The 18,387-nt window shown below is 36.5% G+C and overlaps 2 protein-coding genes and 1 long non-coding RNA gene across 5 annotated transcripts; 1 reads left to right on the top strand and 2 right to left on the bottom strand.

Annotated features, from left to right (window-relative positions):
* Positions 1 to 3,141: 3,141 nt before the first annotated feature.
* Positions 3,142 to 11,837, bottom strand: LOC141435149 (uncharacterized). The gene is made up of 3 exons (XR_012452121.1): positions 11,385 to 11,837; positions 7,398 to 7,591; positions 3,142 to 3,510 (listed from the first exon to the last, which is right to left on the bottom strand). It is a non-coding gene; the product is annotated as an uncharacterized lncRNA (long non-coding RNA).
* Positions 7,562 to 14,850, top strand: LOC141435143 (uncharacterized). Of its 3 annotated transcripts, none has more exons than XR_012452120.1 (2): positions 7,562 to 7,650; positions 13,466 to 13,555. XR_012452120.1 is itself a non-coding variant. In XM_074097726.1 (2 exons), exons 1-2 carry the CDS (start codon positions 13,025 to 13,027, stop codon positions 14,840 to 14,842), a joined length of 1,392 nt encoding a protein of 463 aa, XP_073953827.1. In that variant the 5' UTR covers positions 13,010 to 13,024; the 3' UTR covers positions 14,843 to 14,850. The 3 variants fall into 3 exon arrangements, 1 of the variants encoding a protein (XP_073953827.1); XR_012452119.1 differs by having other exon boundaries at positions 7,581 to 7,663; positions 13,466 to 13,528; XM_074097726.1 differs by lacking the exon at positions 7,562 to 7,650 and adding an exon at positions 13,010 to 13,039 and having other exon boundaries at positions 13,466 to 14,850.
* Positions 14,848 to 16,556, bottom strand: LOC141435147 (uncharacterized). Its single transcript, XM_074097731.1, has 2 exons — positions 16,448 to 16,556; positions 14,848 to 15,387 (listed from the first exon to the last, which is right to left on the bottom strand). The coding sequence occupies exons 1-2, from the start codon at positions 16,454 to 16,456 to the stop codon at positions 15,025 to 15,027; spliced, it is 372 nt and encodes a 123-aa protein (XP_073953832.1). The 5' UTR covers positions 16,457 to 16,556; the 3' UTR covers positions 14,848 to 15,024.
* Positions 16,557 to 18,387: the final 1,831 nt, after the last annotated feature.

Raw genomic sequence — 18,387 nt, 5'->3', positions numbered from 1 at the left:
TTGCTCGTGTACACATTTCAATAAATTCAATTATTTTGCTGATCTTATCTAGTTTCCTGACAAAATTAATTGAAATGTCAAGCTTGCTGTACAACTGCGATAAGGAGAGAGATGAATTTTAGCGATGTCCATATTTTCATAGTTAGTGACTGTTTGTTTATGAAATTAAACATAATGAGTTAATGGTAAAAATAACTAATGTCAATTATTCAATTCTAGATGACCGTGGCATTCGCGTACGGTGCTTCTAGTGAATGTAACCGTAAGCAAGTGAAGAGTCATAGCAATGACGCGTTAGTTGTAAAGGAGACTACTCAGAATTCTAAACCAAGAAAGAGATGTTGCCCTTACGATTTCGACAGCAGTTTATGCAAGATAATCGATGATAGAGTTCTTTGCGGGTTTAATAGAAACCAAGGAATACCAGAAAGCAAAGGTCAGTACAAGCCATTGTCTGGAGGTTGTCGTCTTCGTGGAGGTCGAGTGGAGTGTGGGTATTTCGAAGGGCCTTACGAAGGGATTCGCCGGCCCCCGCCAGATTGGGACAACTCGCTCCAGGAATATCCAAACGAGCCGACAACCGAAGCTGGCAAGCATGCTGGAGAGGTTATTGAGTATGACGTTAGCAAAGAAACCTTGAAACACACCGTCACTGCAGAACCGATCTACTACGGCGTTACAAAGTGCGTGGAAATCCATTCGCGTGTAGTTTGTCGGCAAACTTGAATATTGTTTTAAAGTAAAGGAAGTTTTGAACCTGATATTTGATATTATCAGTCCAAAATCAGAATGCAAATAAATCATCAACCTAAGCTGGGTGCGGTTAAAGTATGACCCGTATTGTTGATCCGGAATGAACGACAAAAATGTACATGTAAGTGAACATTTAAAAAATAACCTGATAATTCAAACTCATGTATTGCCATAGGGGTTTCGATTGTCAGATCGTTAATTCCAGGTTGACAAATACCGGGTCGTACACTAAACGCGACCACTAAGGTGGACGCGTTCCTATGAAATACCAAAGTATTTATATAAAAACATCCAGATTTCTTCAATAATTATTTGGTAAAAAGTGATGTGTCATTAAAAAGTAGGTAAGCTGCCTTAGCTTAGCTTGACGTTATTATTATTAATAGGGTTCTGGTTGTTCCTAAAAAACAAAAAATAAAGAAAATGAAAGGGGAGCGTAGTTTTTTTAGAAAACGTACAAATCACACAAAACAGTACTTACTGTAGTTAACTAGTATATTTTATTATTGAAGTAGGATGTCGCTGTTTGTGGTTGAATGGAAGTGCTTAAAGAAATCGTCGGGAAAGAGACATTGTAAGTACTTTGCTTGTGTTAAAATATGAGGAGCTTTAACAATACTGGTCATTAGTTTAACCTTACCTGCCAAATTTCATTAAAATCGGTTCAGCGGATTAGGCGTGAAAGCGTAACAGACAGACATAAGACCTTATTAAATTCGCAAACAAATGTTTTCGGTTTTAATATCTAAAATTAGAATATTTTTCACAGTTTGCTTCTCAAAAGGGATTATTTGCTATTAATTTACCTCAGGAGCGGTACAATTTTGGTTGGAAAATTAAAAAAAGGCCCCATCAACTTTGAACATGGAACTATAATACCGTGAGACTCATTCATATTTAAAATTAAAAACCCGCATAAGACACGTCTTCAACCGAGTTTAGCCTGACATGTGGCATGTGTCGAATTAGCCCGAAATATATCGAGGTAAACTCTATTTTTATTCAATTAATTTCAATTTTATTCAAATTTAGAAGAAAGTGGCTCCATCAATTTTTTGATGATTCTGCCGGTGTCGAGGTTGACTGAGACACGGCGAGTAGGTAGACGACTTGTTCGATAATCTGCCAGTTTTCGGTGGGATAACTACCATTTCATCAAAAGTAACTGTTATGTTTCGGTAGCCAAAATGATACATTCGATTTATGTAAATAGTTTAGGAGATATCACCACAAAACTATCTCTGTTTGACTTAAATAGGCAATAGTTAGAGTTAGTGACTCTTAACGCCGTCTAGTCGTCACTGGGAACAACTGTAACCTTCTGCCACAGTATATATTAGCTAAACAGTATGGAAGCTACGAACAAATCGATCGAAACGAACACACTCACACAGACGCGCGCTCTACACGGCCCCGAAGGGGGTCTCGCGGTACTGCAGTCGCGGGTGACGCGTCGAGACGAGTAGTGGCCGCGTTGCGTTGTTTCAATTGCGTGCGCCTCAGACAATCCACGATATTAAAAACTATGCCTGGTAGGTAAATATTGTGCAGTATATAGCTGCTTTTTCTTTTAAATAAAACATTTGGTTATTTTGGTGATAGGTAGGTATTGCCCACTGACTTAAAGGCCATAAATTGTGTTAAATTGTTTAAAAGACGACTCAGCGTTTATTTGTTTTATGATGTAAGTGATTTTATTAAGGATAGTTTAAATTAGTTGTAAGAAATATGTACCTACCTATTGTTCTACCAGTTTATCAGTTGGTGTTTTTTGTTTATTACATTTAGATTCAAAAAGAGGCTATATTAAATAGATTTTAATATCCAACACAATCCAATTCAATCCAATTGTTACGAGTATAGGAATAAATTGAATTGAATATTTGCCTTTTTTTAGAGCGCGCGTTTTTAGTGGTGAAAAATATAATTGATAAAATGGAACTTTCTTACGAGTAATAGTTATTTTTAGCTATTCGACCTTCCGAGATACAGCGCGAACTAAACATATATTTTTTTTCAATTTTACTAAAAATTAGTGGACAACTCTAACGCTCTATTAGATCGTAGGTATTTATCTCAAAAATATGCCTAGCTTCCATACTGCTTTAGCTTATATATATACTGTGCTTCTGCGCCGCATTATAGAATAAACTCGGACGCATAAATACAAATTTCGATGCTTTTCCTTCGGAGTTCAGCCCCCAGGCATTACATTTGCCTGGAGAGAGATCTATTCTATTAAAGTCAAAGTCGAAATATCTTTATTCAATTTAGGTAGCCTCCGTAACGAGGCGGCCCTCCGTGAAAATCGTCTGAATGCCTACTTTACACCAATATGTTTGATCAGAATGATTGTATTTAGGATTAAATAAACACACTTATAAATCTTAAAGTTTAATTAATAAATACTTAACATATTAAAGCCTCTATTCTCTTTTACTTCTAAAAATAATACTTTAAAAACCGATCACCAGTTTGCTTCTAAGCCAATCAACTCGCTACTGAATGCCACAATTCCATCAGTAGTATACAGAATGAAGAGATGCTTCAATATCCTTGAAGACCAGTCATCTTTAGGTAAGATTAGGTCTAAGTATTTGACGAGAGCTTCCGACATACTACTTCGGCCTTCGGCTTGCGGTTTGGACTCCATGGCATCGTTTAACCACTCTACAATATCCTCTATCAACCCGCCGTGGCAAGATGTAACGGCGATTCCAATAATAAGTAATTGCCAGAGCACAGCCATTGTAGAATCTGCGAACAAAAAGAAAGCGGCATTATAAATAACTGTTAAATCTAGTAATAACTAAAAACGTGCGAGGTTTCCCGAATATTCGTGAAAGTTGGAGTGTTAGTTATGCTAAATGTTGCGTCACTATTGGATTAGCAGGTCGCCATGGAAATTGAATGAAATATTTTTCTTCTACTGAGAGGAAATTAGATAGCTAAGTAATAAAAGACTTTTTTTATCACACCTCTGTTAAATTTTTTTTTTTCAAATTCAGAATAATTATTAAGGGTTCGTCTTTGTAAACTTACTACCTATTTAAACAAAAACAGAATATAAGTATTATTATTAGCGGTAAGTATAGGCAAAAAACTTAAGAAGACCTGTTGTCTTCTTGTACTTATTTATGTAGTAGATACTAGTCCTACCTATTTATGTAGTAACGTATCCTAAGAACGTGCCCGTACCAGCCTATAGATAAGTCAACGTTCCATATTCGAAAAATGACTTAAGTCCCATATAAATTCTGTTTAGATTTTTGTTTAAATTTAAACTAACTGCAAAGCATGAATGTCGGCTTTCAATAAAAAACTTTAAAGTTCATCCTAAAAAGGGACAGCCATATTTCGTTAATGGAGAAATGTGAAAGCGTGAGTAAGTATGCCAAAATGAAGAAGCGAAGGCAGGACCCTGTCAATGGCACAAAGACTTTACCCTGAAATTATAAACAGGTATCGCAGAATGAACGATAAGTGTTATTCTTAAAATTAAATCTTTAACCGCAATGCTTAACACTAAAAATGGTTAACGACTGTTTCGAACTTGGCTCTGGCCGCTAAACTGGAAATCACATATTTATGCAGTGAATAACCAAAGTGGAATGATTAGTGACGTATTTAAATATTTTAGAGATAGTTACGTAAGACCTCATGTATAATGTAGAAGAAATTTCATCGTCATTAGCTAAGTATAGCGTAAGTTACGCAATAAAATATTATATAAGGAAAACACATGTCAGTGCATTTCTTCTCGTTATTTTATACCTCGAAAAGACACCAAATAGATAGGTTCATAATCATAAACTACACTGGAAATAAATAGATACCTACTCCTGATACTCATATCATCAATCTCAAGGTGTTGTTAATAGTTGTTTATTAAAAAAAGGTTTAAAATCTACTTGATTGACATTCTTTCATGTCCAATGTTGATTACTGTTGATGAACGCGCGCAACAATAACTAATTAAACTAGATTTACAATTATTTAATTTTATATTTTACATTATACAAGGTGTTAATTAAATAACTGAAAACCAGAAAGTAGTTTGCTCAGAATCGACTATGTTTTAAATTAGCCTGTGTTTGTGTTTTTAAATCCCTTTTTATTGTGCCCAATCTAAAATTGACGACTGCAACAGGCGCCAATTAAATATTTTAGCGAGGTTGCATACTATTTCGATAATTTAATACTGGCCGTTTTGCTGTCAATGTGTGATTTTCTTCTAAAAACGTCAAGTTAGAAATGAAGTAGAATTACTGACTTAGCAAAATACATGAATATCTTTTAAAATAATGAAGGTATTCAAAAATAAATTCCATCAACTGACTTAAAATGAAAAAATATTTTTGGGGTGTCTGAGGTTTTCAGTTACTTATTTAATACCTTGTATTTAAATTATTATATTTTATATTATTATTTTTATAATTTACTCATCAATTTAAACGGTGGTGTATCAGGCTAACGTGCATCGTAACTAATATTATAAATTCATATTCCAGTTTGTCTATATGTTCGCTGTCACGCTAAAACCACTAAAACTATTTAGATAAAATAATGACATATGATAGTTTTTTTATCCCGGAAAATGACATATTTCCCGCGGGATGAAATAAAATGACAAACAAATTCTTATGCAGATAAAGTCGCAGAAAACAAGTAGTTCATTAAAAATATAACATTATTTTTGATTAATATAATACACCACGATGTCATTTTTGGTAATTACCTTGGGAATCCAGTAAAATCCTACAACTTTCAGAAGTGCTAATTTATCATTATGCATTTCTTTTCACTACTAATAACAGAGAGAGAGGGAGAGAGGTGGTATTACCTCACAATACGGCGTTATTTATTCTCTCTGTGTGTTAAATAACCTCATTTGTTAGGATATCCTGTTGTACGTGAAAGTGCCTAAACAACGGGCTCAAAAACTGGAGCGACCATAGAACTAATAATAAGAGAAATATATATGTTATCTTGTCACTGTATATTTTGCTGCTTATGCACATTTTTTTTGTGTTTACAGGTTTTAGCAAAAACATTACCAGGGCCGGCCTTAGCCATCAAAGTCAAAGTAAAAATATCTTTATTAAATTTAGGCTATAACACCAGGCCCCCCTGCTGTGGCCAGCCCTCTTCGCTCCGGGTTCTTCTCTCCGACTCCAGGGAAGTGTAGGCCAGGGAGACCGAATAATCAGAACCGACCTCTCAATAAAATCGCTTGAACTTACAACCTGACATTCTTGTAATAAGTACTTTTACTTTTAATTTTGTCATACTAGGCCTGTTATTTTTTGTGTTTTGGTTTTAATTAAAAATTGTTAAAACGTCTTATTGTTTTACTCAAAGAGTAACCTACTAGGCCTCCTTTAAGGTCAAACCTCCCCTCAAGAGGTCTGCCCTTGACAGTGACCGGTTAGGAAAAACCTCAGTTGAGAAGAATCCGTCAAGAAACTTAACGAGGCATATGGTATATTTTTAACAGATTTATAATATTATTAAATGATATCTATACATCACGTCATATTTAACACAACTTAATTTTTACAAGATTTTATTTAGTTTCACCTGTCCCGTTCTCTGTCTGTCTTTCTGTCTCTCTGTCTGTAATCAAATCTTGCAAGTTAAATTCGACCAACTTCCAGTAGTTGGATCAGCTTGAAATTTGGTAAGTATACTTATGTAAATTGCGTGACAATACAATAATCTGGTAGTGACATCCTAGTAGTCCAGCCAGGATCGTCTCTGCAGGACGGAACTCTTCAACGGTTAATGGCATAGACTTGAAATTTGGTATGCAAATGTAGTTTAGGTGACAATACAAGTACAGTCAACAAAAAGTACAGTTAGCAAAAAAGCAATGAAATTTTTACCAAAAACTTATTAACACAGTATTTAGATTCGCTATTCAAATATCACTAATGCCTTCGGCGCCCTTTCAGATATGACAAGTGACAAAAGGACTGCTCGCTCTTGTTGAACGTACTTAGAACATGCTCGTAGTTTGGGATATTTGGGTCTGTGTGACATTATGGGCCGGTTTATGTGGAAGTGGATATCGCACAGATGTAGCTGGCTTGGACGTGCACGGAGGCGCTACAGACACGCACTGACAGACAGACGCGCACAAGGACGGACTGACTTTCGGATAAATTAAGGTACGTCTATTGTTATAATACAATCAAATACGAGAAATAACTACAATAAGCCTAGTTGAACCCAAACTAAAGATTTTTCCTCGGTGTTTTTTTGTGGCACGTAGAAATGTCAGTATAATTAGCATTTGATCGTATAATAAAAAAAAATCGTTAAATTTTAATATCGAGCTAGTTTATGATCTCTTAATGTTCATTAAAATTTCTAAGTATGTCAGGGTCATTATTCGCGCGTTTATTCCTTATGATTTTCGTGGGCACTTTTTTGTTGACATGGTAATTAGAATAGAAGATTCAGTACAGATTCCAGGTTTTGAACATGAAACTACCGTGAGACTCGTCACTTATATTAACTGATATTGACCCGGATAACTCACGTCTTAAATCGAATTAACCGGGATAGTGGTTGGGCGGTACCTCCGAGTTGGAAAACAGTGTTAAATGCTCGTGCTGCGTCATCGGTTAGTGTGAACGTACCTTTGCAGAGCGATGATCTTAGTGTTGTGTGCTAGCCTATTTTTTACAGTTACAACGAAAATGACATTGAAAACGCGGGGGTAGTTGTGCGCCGGTGTCAGTTTCGTCGGGTAGTCGCGCGAGCAGAGCGGCGGCGCGCAGTGCGCGTGTTGCAGCAGCCCGGCCGGCGGCTGCTTTCGCGTCGTGTCGCGTTGCTAATGAAGAAGAAGTACGGATTAGCCAGAAACATGTCGAGTTAAACTCGATTTAAAACGTGAGTTATCCGGGTCAGTATAATTTAATATGAGTATCTAGTAGAAGTTCAGGACGTCTAAAAAATAATTGAAGATGACATGAAATTTTACAGCCCATTCATAAAGAAATGTGACCACGGAAATGAGGCGGTTGAAGTTGGAACGCTCGAACTCGGCAGTAAGAACCAGACCACTATGCTCTGGATCGAAAGTTTACGTATCCGTGTCATTAAGTAATTGCTAAGCCAATCACACCGCACCGCACTCACAATGAGTGTGTGAGTACTACGGCCAGTAAATTAAACGCCACGCTGACTGAATCCTAAGTGAGTACCTCATTATTCACATGCTCGTAGCTGTGTGAGCTGACAATGAGTGAAAACGTGTTACTTACTTGGTTAGTATATTATAATGTGCTATTTTTGATTTCGTTAACATTATTCAACCGGTCAAATGAAGTTTATTTAGCCAAGACAAGTGGCCTAACTCTTAGTTTTTAAAAGTTAATCAATAATTAAGAATATTAAAATTTATGCGCTGTGAAACTGTGTAACAACTCTATATTTATGACGTTTTTTTAAAATTCCTAACTAAAGTATTTTTAGTTTCGAAAAAATCACCACTGGGCAGTGATACAGACACGAATTTCTCCTATGCACCACAAATCTCAGCTTGTTTGTTTTCTTATTTATTAATAGTCACTTAAGCAGCGACACTAGCGACATGGGTTTTCGATATGGGTTTTACGGGATGACCGTAAAAGTAAAAAAAATTGGAATTAAAAATTAGTAATAAAAATACAAAAAGATTCCAAAAAACCAATCGTATTTTTAGTTCACACATTTTTAGCAAAAGACGTTAAAAAAGTGCTTTTTTGTCATTCTTATGTGTCATATCCATATCTTTGAGATAGGTTTGGTTACGAAAAATAAATATTAACGACCTAAAAATTAGCACCAAATATAGTTTAACACAACCTTTCCCTGGAAAAAAAGACTGAAAAAAAATATATTTTTTTAACTTAAAAAAGTTTTAATAGTTTTTTAATGGGTTATTGCATCCGATAACACAACTATTCAAGATTATTTTGCAATAAAAATAGATGCAAACAATAATAAATTCCGAATAATCACAACTAAAAATTTAAATTTCTCGAAAACAGGTGACACTTTTACAAAGGCCATTTTTCTATATTTCGTAGTTGAATTGTCCATCTATCTCCCTTTTATTAAGTTTGTCGTACTACTTACGGGACATCCTGTATACGAATGACAAAGGGAGAAGTTTATAATTAATTCGTATTCATAAGTCATAATTTGTAAAAGCTTGTCTTAAGAAGTTATTAACATTACAACCGCGTTGAATATTCATAAAGATGTGTATAGATTAGACATATAACTACTAGCGCATGCCAGAGACTTCGCCTCCGTGAAAAACTAAAAACCGGCCAAAAGCGTGTCAGACACGCCCAAAATAGGGTTCCGTAGCCATTACGAAAAAATTAAGTAATATTTTTCTAAGGATTTCGTATTTTATACGGAATCTTCCAAGTTTAGGTATATTTTATACCAGGCTACAATTTAAGAGTAAAACTACTAATAATTCTCAAGCAAACTTAGCCGTTATAGTTTTCCTTGAAAGTTTGATATACTTACTACCATCATGAATTTTTTCAATTTTTTTCACCCATTAATGAAAATTTGCACTTTAAAGTTGAATATTTCGCAATAAAATTAATGAATCGAAAAATCGTCTTAGCAAACCCCTAATGGTTTTAAAATACCTATCCAACGATACCCCACACTATAGAGTTGGATGAGAAAAAAAATCACCCCCATACGTCTATGGGGGGTAACCTAAAATTTTAATTTGATTTTTTATTGTACCATTTTGTCGGCATAGTTTACATATATAGTTTATATATCCGTGCAAAATTACAGCTTTCTAGCATTGATAGTTCCTGAGCAAAGCCGCGGACGGACGGACAGACAGACAGACAGACAGACATGGTGAAACCATAAGGGTTCCGTTCCTGCCATTTTGGCTCCGGAACCCTAAACACAGGAATATCGAAAATATCGAAATTTAAAAGCCTCTTGGTGCACCTCTATGACACCCAAGAAATATAGGTATCTGCCTTTCAAGTCTTTAGGTCTGAACCTAAACCACTGATGGTTTAGGCAATATCTTGTCTGTCAGTCAGGTTATTCAATCAGGTTACTCTTTCATAGGTGTATGGCTGCGTGTCAACCACAGATGTGTAAGGATGCGTTGCAAGGAATGTACGATTGGTTTTTTGGAGTATTTTTTATTTCAACTCCAAATTTGTTACTTTTACGGGTATTCCGTTAAAACCATATCGAAAAACCAATCATAATTTGATTGCTTAGTAGCGACATCTCTTGTCTGGGTAAGCGATTAGTTCCGAAAGAATGTGATGTCTCTCGGTGAGAGCGAAACATAGATGTCGCCAGTGCTGCTGCTTAATCAGCGTAGTAGAAAAAAGCAACTTGAGATATATGTGCATAGGAGAAAATTGTGTCTAGACTCCTGTCCAGCGGTGGTGGAGGGGTTATAGCACGCAGCACGGATTGCTGAGGATCTGGGTTCGATTCCCAGCGCTGGTCTCTTTTTCTGGTTTTTCTGTGCATCCATGTCTCAGTTTGTATTTTCGATTTGCAAGGAATGCATACTTTCCTTTTAAACATTTTTAAAAACCTTATTTTATTACCCGTGTGGTGTCGGGTTAGAATTACACCTCTCCATTTCTTCCGTGGATGTCGTAAGAGGCGACTGATGATATAGGTTAAGGTATACCGTAGGCGACAGGCTAGCAACCTGTCACTATTGTATCCTTTTTGTCAAACTTTAAACCTAAATTTGCTAAAAGTGGCTCCGAAGCGGTAACGTTTCGTGTGCTCTGCCTACCCCATTTGGGAATACAGGCGTGATGTTTGTGTGTATATTTTATTATGGTCTATAATCGATGCCCGATGGCATAAATAGTTGCAACTAAGAGTTCTACAGGAGTTTGTACTTTGCTAATTTCAATAACACAATAACTACGTACGTATTTTGGTACCTATCATTTAATGGTTCTTTTGTTTGTATAAATGACTTCTCTTCCAGCCATAATAGAAAAGAATGAGAGAAAGATTTATTTGGTTCCATAAGTACCACCACTTTACAGTAATAAGACTAAAACACAATGGGCTGTTTCACCACCCATTGATTAATTTGTGATGCCGTCTCCCGCCGTCCGAACCAAACAAACAGAGACGGCATCACATTTATCCGTCAGATAAATTTAAGCAATGGATTGAGGGGGTTAAACTTACAATAAAAACTAAGTTACGTGGTGACACGACAGGACACCAAAAAGGGCCTCCACTCAGCATGTGAAAAACTTAATCTTGCTGAAAAATTTAATCTGGATTTAGTACTTTTCGATTTCAAATCTTGTTTAACAATTGCAAACGCAATAAAAATGAATTAGCCAAATAAGTACATACAGCTGCTCTCGAGTTTTGCATTAGTACCTACTTTTTAAATTTACATAGGTACGCGTAGAAGTGCATAGAAAATATTATAATTTCTACCAGTCCTATTTATTTATGAATTTTTCTGTGTACCGAATAAGTATGTGTACCAAAATAAATGTTTGTTTCTCTGTGTCTCTCTTGAATAACCAGTAAACTATAATATTTGTTAACCGCACACATCGAAAATAATTGACTAAACGAAAGTAGCTCACCTTGTGTAATTTGTGCTCTTTAACCCGTTCAACAACTAATCTCACTGAACAAATTTATCACTCCACCATTCCACAGCACGTTATTTAATCACAAAAGGGCAAGAATCCTCGCGTGAAAGGTGACAGCTCCACCAAGCGTGTCGTCGGTTGTGAGACACAACGCACTCACTTGCCAAGTTGTGACCACCACATTCGCCATTTGGGTGGTTACGCCGAGTTTCCACTAGCGGAGCGGGGTCGGACATCCGACGGGTTACGTAAATCTCAAACTTGTTTTTGACGGAATCTGGAAGTTGCATTGAACGCAGAATGTAGAGAGATTTTTTGTTTGTAAACCAACGAAATCAATAATAATAGGTAACATGATGGATGTGACAATCATTATCCCAGCCTATATACGTCCCACTGCAGGGCACAGGCCTCCTCTCAGAATGAGAGGGCTAAACAACAACAATGTTGTTGGGACAATATTCTGTACTAACACAAATTGATCATCATCATCATCATCAACGCACGAGCCCCCCCATTAAGGGCCATTGCGCCCTGCCCTTGGTTTAACGCATCAAGAATCTACCAGCAGCCTTATTACAAATTACATAATTACAGACTCACTGTTAACAGCTGCTATTACACCAACTAGTCGGCTTACCTTCGGCGGTAGTACATAGTGTTAATCACAGAGTAAATTTAGCTAAGCAATTTATGCTCATCGTAATGCATTATGGTGAAATGAAACGGGTGGTGAAGCACCAGGACTCCTCAATAATGAACCTATCTGCATCGGAAAATGCAATTTTTCGTGAAAGGTGACGAGCAGTTGACATTAAACTATTGTATCTTAGATCGTTACACTAAAAAGCGTGGAAAAAAATCATAACAAAACATTAAACCGACTACAAAAAACCATGAAAATATTTTTTTAAGTATTTTTTTTCTAAATGCACTACTTACAACTTTTTAAGTAATACAGTAGTGTAACGTCTTGTTTTGCCGAAAAGAGAAACAACCATTTTCTTACAACACTTTGACTTTTCTTGACCTTCGTTGGGAAATCTTAAAAAAGAAACATCTATTCTTTCATCTGAATTTTTCTTTCTGGTTCAAAATTGCATAGGTACCCCTGTTTCGTCATATGCCGTGATAATATAGACATAAAGCCCATAATGGTTCCACGTAAAACTTTTTTATCATCGTACGGCATTACTTTACACGCAGCTGTTTTAGCTGATCGTTCGATGCATTCATCGAGTCTAAAGTTTCAGAATATTCAGGTACCTAATATAGTACGAATTCGGTGGCAAATTATTTTTTGTTAGTTTCAATCAGTTGTCGTACGATACCAATATTAATTCGGAAACGAATGAATAATATGATAATTTCACGCATTTCGGTAATTTGCGTGTTCTAGAATCATCATAGAATCAGCTGCGTTTGGTTCTTGATCGATATCGGGTTTATTGTCATTAGTAAAACGGCATTGTCTCCTTTTTTTTTTTAATTACAGTTAAGTGATACCGTGGCGTGTTCTAAGGTTGCTGACTCATATTTTAGTATCATTGATAAACACAATTATGCCATTTAAGTTTATTTATAGAGCTCGTCTTTGGTAATTTTCATAGTGTAATCTCATTTAGTTCAATATGGTTGTCTTTAAGGTAAAGTGTTTGGTATTGAGTCCACCGTTTCTTTCAGTAATTTCAAATTATTTTGTTTCGGAGTAGATATAATTTTACAATTCGAACCATGTAATATTATTTACTACATAATATTATTTACCTACTACATGGCTGTGGTAAACTTTCTATTGGCTATAGACAAAAGTTCTTGATCTTCTGACAATGGTATTAGCTCGGGAGTAAATAATTATTTTCGTTACTAAACCAATTACAATAAAAGTTGGATACAATCTCCTTTTTGAAGTCGGCTTAATGTAGATAAATAAATAAAATAAAAATTAAATACGTTAATTTCAGCCCTTACAAAACCGATCCAAAAAAAAACGCCGTAAATGGGTACTAAGACAAGACTACGACACAGGTACTACGACAAATTAGTGGGCTAAATCAGTGTTTCTTTTGCAGATCTGGATTTTGCTCGCCGCCGTGCATGTCGTGCAACCTAAGCCATTGCTTTTTAAAGAAATTAATGTGAAAAAGAATTTTGAATTTTCTTTAAAGCCATTATTAAAGCCTGTGACGTTCATAAAAGAATGGAAACCCTTTGGACCCATCAAAGTTGAACATAAGATTGCAAAAAGAAGCCCATATCCTGGTGCAGATGGACCGCCTCTTAACGTTCAACCATCACCAGCTCCATTATTTAAGATTGACTTAGAGAAGTCACTGGAACTTCATTCTGCGGTTTCAACTCTACCTCCGCACAAGGAAGCCAATTTAAATAAGCAGCCACCTCCTTCTGTTGGATTATCACCAGTTCATGAAAAGATTCATGAAGAGCATTTTGATCATATAACAAAGTCTGCAGCGGGCAAACAACTAGCTCGATTTGATTTAGGCCCTGCGTCAGTATCGCCTCCTGAATTTCATAGAAGAAATATGCCACCCCACGTTGGATTACCTCCAGTTTCACCTGTACCTCCACCACACGTAAACCATGAAGATCATTTACGGGAATCAAGACTGTTTGGTGAGTCTCCTCCACTAGGTCCTCATATCCCTCAAGTTACTGTAGGATACGAACAGCATTTGCTGGTAGAGCCGAAGCCAAAAGTAACTACGCGACCAGTAATTGCAGATGAAGGCACTCTTCATGGATTTTCGAAACCACCCTCAGTGATAATTCAAGGGCACCCTCCTCCTCCACCACCACCTCATCTATACAAAATTGGACCAACAGCTCCAGGAAATGAAAACGAGGGTACTTTAGATTCATTTTTTGGACCTCCTACAGTAGAAAGGCTAGAAAAGCCGGTGCATTTTCCCCTTGGTTCTCCTCATCACACGCCTGACTTGAATAACGGAGCCACTGGACCAGGTTCGGTATCCGTTGTTGCGAGACCACAGTTAGGAATTGAAGAAGAGCGTGAGCCACCGCATCACATGCCCTTGTCACCAGAAATTTCACCACCTCCCCCAGCAGGAATTCAAGAAAACCCTCATCGTCAAGCGCCTGTGTTGCCTCCTAAACCTACGGCACCAGAAAACAATCGAGGCTCTTTGTTTACTGATATCTCCCGGGTTGATGAAATAAGTGCTTATATTAAAGCTATCGATGCTTTGCCTGTGGTTAAACCGCCTTTAGAAGAAATAGTTCCCGGTAATAGTTTAGAACCAGTGGGTCCAAAATTGAATGTAGATGCTAAGGCAGAGCCCACTACATTTGCGAAGGGATCCCGGCTAGCGCTATATTTTGGCAACATTCTGCTACAAATGATGTCACAAGCCATTGGTAGTGCTCGTTCAGCTATTGGTCAGTATTCTATGCCATCAATGATATAATGTGCTGGTATTGTATTATAAAGTATATTAATTAAAACTGTTATTAGCTATAAACAATTTTTATTTTTATAAGCAATTGTTTTAACTTTGTTGTAACAAATTGAACTACAATTACGTAATAAAGTTATGTACAAATTCATAGTTTTTTGTTGTTCACGAGTCTTTCATATTTTTGGTTAGATTTATCGTCCGAAACCGCCTTGTCCGAATCCTCCTTGGCCACCACCGTAACCTCCTTGTCCTCCTCCGAATCCTCCTTGGCCACCACCGAAACCTCCTTGTCCTCCTCCGAATCCTCCTTGTCCACCCCCGAAACCACCTTGTCCACCGAATCCTTGGTTTCCACCAAATCCTCCTTGTCCACCGAACCCTTGCCGCCCGTAGCCACTTTGGCCACCGAAGCCGCCACCACGGCCACCACGGCCACCGCCGAAGCCACCTCCGCTACTGCCGAAGCCACCGCCGTTACCGCCAAAACCACCGCCACCGAATTGGGCGGACACTGTGGCCATCAGCACGACAGCGATGGCTAACGCAAAGGTAATCTGTAATAAATTTCAATTCTGTAACATTTTATAGAACTAAGAGGCGTGACCTAGGTTGGGGAGGAGAGATCATAATTGGACTCTGTGTAATAACGTATGTATGTGTGATGCTTGGTTTGTGTTCAATATCGGAGCTCATCAAAGGTAATCAATTACGGTCTACATCCTGTAGCAAAAATATGTCAAACTAACGTGTTGCCCGCGACCGCGAATTCGTCTGCGTAGAATTCCTTTATCGCTATCTCGCGAGAACTATGCATTTTCCGTTATAAAAGTATCCCGACTCAAACTAACTACATACCGAATTTCATCTTAATCAGTTCAACAAACAGACATAAATTTTCACCCTTGTAATATTAGTTGGATGTAATTTTTTTTATAAAGAAAATATGAAAAAACAATAAGCAAAAAATTAAATTGCCTACTTAAAATTCAACCTTGGTCTTTACCACGGTTTTCAAATAATATATCTGCATTGTGCACTGTATTTTTCAACTGAATTTCACAATGACAATACTTAGGCCTACTTAACTAGTGACCTTTCGGATTTAAAGAGTTTACCTTGGAGAGTTCTTAAACAATATGTTCGTGATTAATTGCAATTATCTCCAGCTCAGCCTTCTCTAATTGTTCACTTTTGTGCAAGTGGCCGTAACAAGTAATCTCTTAAGAAGAAATTATTACTTATAACCTGGTTAAGTACCTACTAATAACATACGGAGAAATTTATTTCTAAATTCCATCACGATTAGAACCTTTTAAATTATATTTTAAGACTGTTTACACACAGAAACCATTAGGCCTAGCAGTTTAATTATAATTCCGGGACAAACAAAAAACCCGTGAGGCAGTGGCGGATTTATGTTTTTTATGAGTGTAGGCCACTTTATATCCGCCGCCCTATGTAACTTTCTAAAATAATATTTTTTTGAAATCTCCCGCCCCTAGGCCGCTGCCGCCCCTAGGCCGCGGCCTATACGGCCTATTTATAAATCCAGGACATCCGTGAGGATTCCCGAAAATTGTATTAAAAAATAAACACTTTACAAGAAATACTTACTTTGTACATTTTGACAGTAACTACTAACTACTTACTAACTTGTAAACGATACACTGATCATAACATCGGAAGTTCTTCGCTTAAATATGTCGTTTGGTGTCTTATTGGGGAATCCTAGTAGCCACAAAGCTACTAAATAACAAAGTTATCATTGCATTTCTGTAAAAAATCGGTCCATGCGAATATTGTAAAGCGTTAATAGTATACGACATTGGCGGCTGAATTGGTAAATTTGTGTATGTGTATCCGAGTCCAGTTTCTATGAATACGAATTTTAGCATGTTGAGAATGACGGAGGCACTCAAACTTTATATAATGGTCAGGTCTTTCCTGTTTTTAGGGTAAAGTAGGTTTATAATGTAAAATATTAATCCAATATATTTCAACATTATGGTTAGGCCAGATTCACTGAACACCCCAGTATTTCAGATTTCAGATACAAATTTTTCTATTGACATTTACAAATAGGTATACTATAATAATGTCTTTCTAACCAAATATATTATCTGAATGATTGCGTGCGCGTGTATGTGTATGTTTGTGTGTATGGGCGTGTGCGTTTGTTTTGTTACTCTTTCATGCTAAAATGGCTGGACGGATTTGACTGTAGGTCTTTTCACTTTTGGTCATTTGGTATGTAGGTCTATATAGGTAGATAACTTTATCTGGCGAATGAGACGGGCTTATTTTTATCACGTAATTTCAGGAACGGGATAAGTATACGCATTTAAAACCCCGGACCCTCAACCATTTTTTCATACAACGTAAATGAAGATCATGCATGACGTAAGTTTTGGGCATTTTCACGGGAATTTAGTAAAACAACCACACGCACATGTAGGTACACTCTTGCTCAATCTTTTGTATTAAGATACATTATTAGTAGGATTGAGGGTTCTGAATTAAAAAAAAAATAGATACATAGAAAGTAGATACAGCAATTATTTAAACAAAAACCTTTCACATAAGTTCAGCGCCCACTTGACCAATTTTATACAAAGTGGTTTTTAATAACAGGTTTAACTTTAAAAACATTTAAAAATAACTTTATAATAACGACCATCATTGTAATATTGTTTATATTGATTTCTTTAATTTATTTAAAAATAAAAATGTATTAGCGATAACGTGCTTTTGATAACGCTATGTTAATATGTCACAAGCCCAACAAGCTTGTCTCAAAATGAACATAGTTGTCTGTCGCCTGAAGCGTAACAGAGAAAGGTACAGACGAGAATTTCATAGTAACCCATCCATCCGTACACTATATCGTAAAAGAAAATATTCCTGTCTGACTGTCTCATCACTCTCATCACCTTCCATCTCAAATCTCTGATAATTTTCATAGGTAGGTAACGATTCCTTTTACGACGTAGATAAGTATTAATATAAGTAATTGTAAGTAATTGTAATTAGATCAGATTTTAGGAAATAAAAAAATAAATTAAAAATAAATTTTAGAGTAGGTAGGGTTTGGTGAAACTATATTTGTACAACTATATCTGTCATTAACTGTTACCTGAATTTCACACACAAATAATTGATTAAATGATAATAACTACGTGATAGATAGTTTTGCAACAGCAGGGCTACTAAGAAACTCGAAGTTCGTGTCGTGCGGTCCCTCTGGCACTTATACTATTTAATCGAGAGCGAGAGGGACGGTACGATACGAACAAGACTCTGCAGAAGTGAAATAGTAATTAGATTTAACTAAACATAATTCCTGCCCGCAGTTTTGTTCCCTTGAAATAATAAAATATAAGGAAAAAAAAGAAAAACAGACCAAACAGACTTAGTTAATACAGTTTCGACGAAGTGTTCCCTTTCTTTTTTTTTGAAATTTTTGGAAAAAATATGTTTTTTTCCTACTCAAAATCAAGAGCACAATCGTTCAGATAGTTTAAAAAAATGTCCCCAAAAAAATTACAGTTTGCGAC

The sequence above is a fragment of the Choristoneura fumiferana genome, chromosome 14, assembly GCF_025370935.1.
Source record: "Choristoneura fumiferana chromosome 14, NRCan_CFum_1, whole genome shotgun sequence".
NCBI lineage: Eukaryota > Metazoa > Arthropoda > Insecta > Lepidoptera > Tortricidae > Choristoneura > Choristoneura fumiferana.
The sequence above is the reverse complement of the archived record's forward strand: the minus strand, read 5'-3'. Positions and strand labels throughout refer to the sequence as shown.